The sequence below is a fragment of the Pipra filicauda genome, unplaced genomic scaffold (assembly GCF_003945595.2).
Source record: "Pipra filicauda isolate LSUMZ 115617 unplaced genomic scaffold, ASM394559v2 scaffold76_size2844353_pilon, whole genome shotgun sequence".
Lineage (NCBI taxonomy): Eukaryota > Metazoa > Chordata > Aves > Passeriformes > Pipridae > Pipra > Pipra filicauda.
In genome coordinates, this window is record NW_024104942.1 from 471782 (window position 1) to 480933 (window position 9152).

Here is a 9152-nt window from a genome sequence, read left to right on the forward strand (position 1 = left end):
GCTGACGTGGCGCGCGTTGCCATGGCAGCCTCCGGCGCGCGCCCCCGCAGCGGCCGCTCCCATTGGCGGCGGCGCCGCGAGGGGGTCGGGCCGTCCTGCCCCCTCCCCCGGCGCCTATTGGGCGGGCGGCGGGCACCACGTGGCGCGGGGCGCGGCCATTGGCGGCACGGCGGCGGCGTGGAGCTATAAAATGCCGGCGGGGGCGCGTCGGCCCCGCGGCGGCGGCGGGCGGGATGGAGGCCACGGACGGGATGGAGGCGGCGGACGCGGCGGCGCTGCAGGAGCGGCTGGAGGCGGGCGGGCAGGGCCATGTGCTGCGCTTCTGGCAGGAGCTGGGCGACGCGGACCGCCGGGCGCTGGCGGCCGAGCTGCGCGGCATGGACGTGGCCGAGATCAACCGCTTCTTCCGCCGCGCCCGCGGGGACGGCGGCGGCGAAGCGGCGGCGGCGCTTGACGCGCGGATGGAGCCGGTGCCGCGGGACGTGCTGGGCAGCGCCAGCCGCGACCGCGGGCTGGTGCCGCGCTGGGAGAGCCGCGGTAGGTGGCGGGGGCGGCGGGGCCCGGCGCGGCGCGGTGCCGGAGCCGCCGGCCCCACGCGTGTGTGCTCCCCCAGGGCTGGCGGAGATCGCGGGAAGCCGTGTGGCCGCGCTGCTGCTGGCCGGCGGGCAGGGCACCCGCCTCGGCGTCCCCTACCCCAAGGGCATGTGCGACGTGGGGCTGCCCTCCCGCAAGACCCTCTTCCACCTCCAGGCCCAGCGCCTGCGGCGGCTGCAGCAGCTGGCGGAGGAGCAGCACGGCACCCCCTGCCATATCCCCTGGTGAGCTCTGGCCCCGGGTGGCCTCTGGGGAACCGGGAGGTGTCGGCAGGATCCCGTTGGCGCTGATGGGCTGGTGTAGCCCTGTGGGTGTCAGCAGCCCGAGATCCCCCGGATTGGTGCAGTTCCCCTTCCCAGCCCCTGGGCTGATGCAGAGCCCCTTGGCCGCCCAGGAACAATGGGTTGGCGCAGCTCCTCTTGATACTAGTGCTATTGCTATGGGCATATCCCTTTGGAGTTAGTGGTTCCAGGCTCAGTGAGTGGCACTGACAGGTCCCACGTTGTCAAACTCAGCCCCGTGGCCCTTGGGAAGGTCTGTCATGTCCCCATATGGGACAGCAGCCATGCAAAGCAGGGGTCTAGGCAGCAAGGGACAGCCGTGGTGCTGTGAGCAGGAGGTTGGTGTCAAGGAAGAAGCTGCTACTGGTGTCCCCTGCACTGTGCAGGGTATTTTATGGTTTTGGAGATACATGTTGCAAGGAAGAGTGAAGCTCTTCATTGGCTTGCCAAAGTGGTGGCAAGCCACCATCTGACAGCAGGTCAGATCCTCCTAAACATGGAGAGGGCTGTTCCTACATTTGGGATGAGGGGTGTGAGACCCTGCCTCTCCTCCTTGCTCATTGGGGGTCTCCTGCTCTGCAACAGGTACATCATGACAAGTGGCCGCACTATGGAGTCCACCAAGGAATTCTTCCAGAAGCATTGTTATTTTGGCTTGAAGAAGGAAAACATCATCTTCTTCCAGCAGGGCATGCTGCCTGCCCTGGGGTTCGATGGGAAAATCCTGTTGGAGGAGAAGGGCAAGATTGCTATGGCACCAGGTTAGTGGTGGGAGCTGATGGGAGGGGCGCACAGGGGCGAGATGCGGTGCTGAGGACAAGCTTTTGGAGCTGGAGTCGTGCAGTGTGACGTGGCTGACGGGTGATGCAGGCTGAGAGGTGTCTGTCTTGGGAGGGAGGACCAGGGTGGGGTATGGCTGGGCTGACAACCCTCCACACCATCTCCATGGGGAATGAGGATGAGCGTGGGTGGCTGATGGGACTGCTGGATGTTGCTGCAGCCCCAATAGTTTGTTCTCTTTGCAGATGGCAATGGGGGCCTGTACCGGGCCCTGGGGGCACACGGCATCGTGGAGGACATGGAGCGGAGGGGTGTGCAGAGTGTCCATGTGTACTGCGTGGACAACATCCTGGTGAAGGTGGCTGACCCCAGGTTCATTGGGTTCTGCTTGGAGAAGGGAGCAGACTGTGGGGCTAAGGTACGGTTTTGGGGGCTGGCAGGCACTGCTTCCCTGGAGCCGAGTGGGGTCTGTCCTGCTCCTTGCCTGTCTTCCCTGATTCCTCATCCTTTGTTTTCTGGTTCACCACATTCAGAAGGGATAGCTAAGCACCAGGAGCATAGTGGTGAAGTAGCACATGTTGCCAGTCCTACCTGCCCCTTGGGTAGTCCTGCCTGCCCTTGGCACTGTGGGGGATGTGGGGCATCACTGAGCCCTGCCTGGTGCCGTTCCTCTCCTGTCTTGCACAGGAATGTGGCACTGACAGGCCCAGGGCTCAGAGGTCCCTTAGTGCCTGGGGACAAGAGGCTCCTAGGGAGTCCTGTGGAGCTCCCTGGTTCACACCTGGATGCTGGGCAGCTGTTTTCCAGGTGGCTGTGGGTAGCACAGGTGGACAAGATCCTTGCCATAGTCTGCCAGCTGTCCCCAGGAGTGACATCCTGGGCCACCGGACCAGGATCTGGTGGGTGCAGCTGACACACTGAACCCAGCCCTATGTGTTGTGGATAGGACATTGCATACTCCAAGCTTTACCTAAAGACTGGCTTAACAGCCAAAGAGGCTGTTCTTGTTTACATTGGGCTTGGCTCTGGCAAACAGACAAGAGGACTTACTGGGTCTGAAGCTTTCAGAGAGCAAGCTGAGAAAGGGAAAGCAGTTCCTCCTCCTGGCTTGCACGAGAGAAAGAGGAAATAAGCAGAATGCTCTTTGTCCCTGCATGCCACCCCCCCGTGGTGACAGTGATGGGTAGGGATTTGCTGGGGTAGTCCTGTGCCCAGATGGAGGTATGTGGGTTGTTAGGAAGAGGAGGGAGGTCAAGTGTAGGGGGATGGCTCTGCTGAGCCAGCAGCCTCCTGGTTGTGCACAGCAAGCTGGCTAAAAATATCCATGCCCTCTGCCAGCTGCACATGGGCTTGGTGCCAGATCCTGCCAGCACCCTCTGGGTGTGTCTGACACCCTGTCACCCAGTTCTGCCATCAACCTCCTCTAGTCCCCATTGCCAGAAGTACCTGAGAGGGGAGGGCTCCAGCATCCCTATCCCTGCACTATCCCAGCACAGCAAAAAGCCTTGGCAGGGGATGCTGGGTACGAGGGAGTATATTTGAAGTGCTGGGCTTTGAGTGTCTCTCTGACAGTCCTTCCCTTGGGCAGGTGGTGGAGAAGACCAACCCCACGGAGCCGGTGGGTGTGGTGTGCCGAGTGGATGGTGTGTACCAGGTGGTGGAGTACAGCGAGATCTCCCTGGCCACTGCCCAGAAACGGGGCCCAGACGGGCGGCTGCTCTTCAACGCGGGCAACATCGCCAATCACTACTTCACCACTGCCTTCCTGAAAGATGTAGTCAAGTAAGGGCCTGCTAGGGTGCTGCTGGAGTCCTGCTGCCAAGTGGAGTTGACTGTACCTTGCTTTCTGTTGGCTAAGCTCCAGCTGTTTGCAGGTGTGCTGATATGAGGCCCCTGATATCCAGCCTCTGCACATGTGGCCTGACCCTTGCCTCTCCACACAGTCTCTTCCTTGAGATAAGATTTCTCCTGGCCATAGCTAGATGCAGCTTCCAGAGTGCAGGCATGTGGAGCCGTCCTCTCCTGGCTGCCTGTGCCTCAGAGAGGCTCTCCTGCTGCAGCAGTGTCTGAGATGGAGACGTGGCTTGCTCAGGCAAGTGACATCTCTTTCTTGGCCTGTTGCAGCACTTATGAACCACAACTGCAGCACCATGTAGCTGAGAAGAAGATCCCACATGTGGACATCGCTACAGGGCAGTTAATCCAACCCGAGAAGCCCAATGGGATTAAGATGGAAAAATTCGTCTTTGACATCTTCCAGTTTTCCAAGTATGTCCTTTTCTCTCCACGGGGTTGAACAGCCTCTCCAGAGGCTGTTGGCTCTGCCTCGGGCAGCTCTGAGAGCCTCCGGGGTGGTGCCAGGGGTGTGCCCACTGGTGATGCCCTGATACCAGGATAAGATGCCAGCTCCTGTGCTTTGCCGCAGCAGTGGATGGTTGTGCTTGGAGATGAGCAGCAGGAGGGACAGGCGCTGTGTGCTTCTTGCTTGGCTGAGCCCTGCTTCTGGGCCAGAAGAACATCTGCTGACTCTACAGCCCAGGCCCTCCCTTCCCTCCTTCATGACTGTAAAAAACAGCCCATGGGTGTAGGCTGTGGGAGGGCCATGGCCCCAGCTCAGCCACCCTGGCAGGGGAGAAGTGATGAAGCAGCCACGATTTCCAAACCTGACCCTTCCATGCTCTGTTTCCCCCTAAGGAAGTTTGTGGTGTACGAGGTGCTGCGTGAGGACGAGTTCTCTCCCCTGAAGAACGCAGACAGCCAGAATGGCAAGGACAACCCCACCACAGCCCGACATGCCTTGATGTCCCTGCACCACTGCTGGGTTCTCAATGCAGGGGGGCACTTTGTGGACGAAAACGGCACACGCATCCCTGCCATCCCTCGGTGAGTTGCTGCTCCTGGCACTCCTGCATCCTTTTTTGGGCTGGATATAAGGCACGAGGCAGTCCCCAGCCCTTCTGCATTTCACTGCTCCTGATAACAGTGTCACTGAAGTAACCAGCTATGGGGCCTTTCTCCTGGATGGTCCATGGGGCAGAGCTGGATGCGGGCTGAGTGGTGGCCACAGGAGCAGTGCTTGCTCACTCAGCAGCAGTTTTCCTTCTTGATTCAGCACCTCTGAACCAAATCCTGCCGGACTCCCTTGCACAGCGAAGGTTGCCTCTGCAGGGAGGAGGTGGCTCCCTAAAGCCCAAGCACACCAGCAGATCCATGCAGCAGCCAGGCTGGAGTCAGGGCATCCCTTGACCACAGGACCCTCCCCACAACCCCTCTTTGGAGATCAAAGCCCAGACTTGTTCTGCTGTGTTTTTTCCCTGCCTCGCTAACCGTTGTCTATTCCCATGTAGCATCCCAAATGGAAGGTCCGCTGCCACGCCAGCAGATGTCAAAGACAAGTAACTATACCGTGCAGCTTGCATGGTGGCGGGGCTGTGCTTAGGAACTAATGGGCTGTAGGCCAGGCTGTGGGTGCGCGCTGGGACAGGTGCCCGCAGCCACTAACGGGGCTGGGGGGCTCTGGGCCGCATGCTGGGAGCGGGGCACGTCCCACAGCTCGTCCCCGTGGATGCTGCTTCTCATGGTGGCGGGCAGTAGGCAGTGTCTGCTCCCTCCTAGGCTCCTTTCCGCAGGGGCAGCCAGCGGGGGTGACTGGATGGGGCTTGTGCTGCTGGTGTGGATGCGGGGTGGCAGCAGCCTGATGCTGACTGCCCACGGCCCCCAAAGGACACCCCACAGGTGGGATGCTGTTGGGAAACATGCTGGCACGTCCCTTCAATGACACCCCCCTGTTAATCACACCATGGCACAGCACAGGCTGGACTGGTCCCGGCCGGTCCCAGTGCTGGAGATGGCTGCTGTCTCCCGATGTCCGCCAGGCGTCCAGGCAGATGGAAACGGGATTGAAAGCGTTGAGTTAACGTCAAGCAGGCTTTGATGTAGCATGTGTGAATCACAGCACAGCGGCCAGCTATGCTTTGGGTGACTTCAGCTCTTAAGGTTGGTACATCCAGACCATGACACCAGGAAAAGCCCCTGGCTCAGCGCCTGAAAGCTTACAGGAATACACGGGAGAGCTTTAACACTTCTGTTAACAGCAGCATGTTCTGTAGGCACGGGGCAGGTGGGGTGTCTGGGACTTGGTCTGCGAGTCATTCACCAGCTCTAAGCAAGCTTGTTACCTTCCCCCGCTTCAGAAGTTGTATCTTATAGTACTTTCTGGTGAGATATTCCTAGGATCTCTGTTTTAATTCCAGACTCCAAGTGTTTACAGGCTTATGACTGGGCCATCACACTAGTTATAACATAGGAAGAAGGATGCACTTTATCCTACATTTACTCTTCATTGCCAGTTGATGTCAATTCTTTTTTTTTTTTTTTAACAATTATCTGGAATCTGACTCCCAAGGCAAACACAAGTATGAGGGCTGGGTTAGGATGGGTGAGTTTTATTTACAGCTGGGACAGGAGGGGTGCTGAGTGAGTGCATGGCAGCAGGGATGAGCTTTAACCAAAGTGAAGGGAACATTGTCATGGATGACATCCTGCCACGCCTGCCTGGCTGTCATGGTGAGTGGCTGGGAAGAGGCACCCTGGGGTACTGCTGTGGCTCCTTGTTGGCTCCACGTGGATGCACCCCCTATCCAGACTTATACACCAGCTGGATCCGGGGACTATCTGGGAGGGGGTCCTACGAAGGCTAGTGACAGCAGGAGCAGCCTTGGGGCCCCCACACAGCCCCTGCCCAGCAGTGCTGCTGCAGTGGCCAGTACTGGTGTGTTCTGATGTTTTGCTCACCAGTGCCAGCGCACAGGCAGAACAAAGGAGCTGAAACAGTTGATCTAAGAGGCAAAGGCAGGAGGAGCAAACAGTGCTGCAGGGAGCATTTCTGAGTGAGCAGACAGGCTTACCCTCCGTCCTCAGATTGTGCTTTAAGCAGGAGAGGGCTGAAAGAAAGACCAGTTACAGCCAGCAAATGGGAAGGTGCTGTGTGAGTGCATCTGCCATCACCCCAAGGGTGCAGGAGGAGGAGGAGGAAGGAGTTTGCATGCAGCATCAAAAATAGTGGGGCTGGGGACACAGGCACTGCCGTAGTTGCACACATGGAAAGGCATCATGAAACCCACATCTAAAGCTCTCTTTCCTTTCAGTCGCTGCTGGTATCTAAACTTTCACTTGCACCTCTGTGGAGAGCACGCAAGGCTTGACTAACCCAGGGCAGCTCTGTGCTGGTGGCAGCTCTGTGCTGACCCCCCACCTGGCATCAGCAAGATCTTGGGCCCCGTCCATGTCCCCTGGTGGGATGTAACTAACTCTCCTGGCTTTTTCTCTGCAGCTTGAAGGATGCAAACGACCTGCCAATCCAGTGTGAAATTTCTCCCCTCGTGTCCTATGGAGGAGAAGTGAGTACTGACTCTCCAGAGCTGAAGAGGTCCTTGCAGATGGACTAGACGGGTGGAGGGGCTGGCAGGGCACACACGTGAGGGGATAAGCCATGGAAGTGAGACTTGAATTCACTGTGGGGCTTTTTGAGACAGTGTCCCCCAAGCTGCTAGCCCAGGAGGGGACCAGAGCCACCTGTGAGCAGCTCAGTGGGTCAGCAGAGCAGATGACGCGTGGTGTGTTCCTGATGAGCCACTTTGTCTTCCTGTAGGGTCTGGAAAAGTACGTGAAGGACCAAGAGTTTCGCGCACCTCTGATTATTGACGAGGATGGGATCCACGAGCTGGTGAAGAATGGGATGTAGTGGCAGCAGGGTGCCCAAGCAGGGCTGTCCATCCCACCAGGAACTCAGACACATGAAGGTTTATAGCTGTGACTGGTTGGGGCTGGTCCTGCTCACTCCAGCCCTGTGCAGGGGAGGATGTGGCCCACTTGGTTCTCAGCACGTTGTATGCTTCTATTTATATTTTAATTTAAAAACCAAACACTTTATGGATTCCCCTGCCAAGAAGCACAGCTATAGTGTGCTGCTCTTTGCACTCCAGGCTGTGGGCATTTATTTTTAAACATGTATATAGTAGTACTCATTGTACATGCAGAGAGAGGATTTTTATGGTACGGGGCTGGGATTAATCTTGAATTTTTATTTTTCTTAAATCTACATGACTATTTTTTTTTAATAGGGTCCTTGTCATTGCCCATGTCCCTCCTTTTGGTCATCCTTTCTACGTTGCACAACTGGAAGCACCCAATTAAACTCTGAGTCCCTCCTGTTTGTCATCTGGTGGTGTTTGAGTGACGATGACTTTCCACAGAGGCTCTGCTCATGGAGTAGAGAGCTGACTGTATCATACCACGTGCTCTGCCAGTGCAGCAAGGGTTGCTGCCTGGGGTGGCTGCAGGCAGGTCCTCTGGCCTGCAGTGCTTGTTTGGGGCATTTCTGGAGGAAGCTGTGAGTTGCACTTTCCTCTTGTAATCCTGCCGACAGGGGCAAGCCTTGAGCAGGTAGGAACAGGTGGGTGTGCTGGGCTGCCGGAGTGCTCAGGGTGAAGCCAGCCTGGCATGGAGCCCTCCAGCAGCGCTGTGTGCCCTCTGCTTTTCCTGAGAGGGCTCCTTCCACAGCACACTGCTGTGGAGTGTGGCATCCTGACGCCCCCGGGCAGAGCAGCTGTGCTGCCTCCTCTCCTGTTTGGGAAAAGAAGGAGCTTGGCCAGCTCCTCTCCTGATCCTGTCCCATCACAGCCCCGGTGTGGTTGGTCACTGCCTCCCACTGCCCCCTGGCTGCCTGGAGAGGGATTTTCCCTTGCAGGGCTGGGAATGGGACCCAAACCTCTCTCCCCCAGGGGAAGTCACCGAGTCCTGTGAGTGCTAAGGTGGCTGTTGGGCATCCTAGGCTCAGCCAAGCACTCAGTTTCCCAGGCAGTGTGCCTGGGAAGCCAGGGCCACGCGGGGGGTCCCGGCTGGCGCTGTGCCTGCTGGTGGCTCTGCGCTGGTTGTCTGGGCTGTGTGTGGCCGAGGCTTTGGCTTCTGGCTCTGCAGACCACCACCTTTGCGTTAGGTCCTGGGACAGAGCAGCGCAGCACTGGCTGCTGCCAAGTTATTTGAGTACTGATTCCAGGTAGCAGGAGGGGAGCGGAGCAGAGCGGAGCTGGCTGGCATTCCTGTGGGTGTGCACATAGGGCAGCCTGTGCTTCTCCCTGCCAGCTGATCTGGGGCAGCACAAGGGGGCACACTACAGAGCCCTGCAGCAGGCACTGCTCTCACCCGTTCCCTGCCTGCCCTCCCTGCCAGCCTGGAGGCAGCTGTGCCCTAACTCTGGGCACCCCTGGCTCAGCTGGCACTGCAGCCCCTCTGGTAGCAGTGGTGAGGGTCACCAGAATCTGCTGTGGGCAGTGGATGGCTCACCCTGCCTGTGACTCAGTTGGTCTGTCTGGAGAGCAGACAGGCTGGGAGTATGGTGAGGAGGTTGTGTTTAGGAGCAAGCCTGCAGCCTTGGAGCTGTGGGGTGTCCTGCAAGACAGGAGAGCTTTTTAGGGAGCTACTGGCCTGCTGCCAGGC

General features: G+C 58.4%; 1 protein-coding gene across 1 annotated transcript; it reads left to right on the forward strand.

Moving 5' to 3' along the window:
- The first annotated feature begins 227 nt into the window (after positions 1-227).
- Positions 228-7874, forward strand: UAP1 (UDP-N-acetylglucosamine pyrophosphorylase 1). Its single transcript, XM_027713346.2, has 9 exons — positions 228-537; positions 614-818; positions 1461-1636; positions 1901-2073; positions 3244-3437; positions 3780-3923; positions 4350-4538; positions 6988-7054; positions 7306-7874. Exons 1-9 carry the CDS (start codon positions 234-236, stop codon positions 7396-7398), a joined length of 1545 nt encoding a protein of 514 aa, XP_027569147.2. The 5' UTR covers positions 228-233; the 3' UTR covers positions 7399-7874.
- The last annotated feature ends 1278 nt before the right edge of the window (positions 7875-9152 follow it).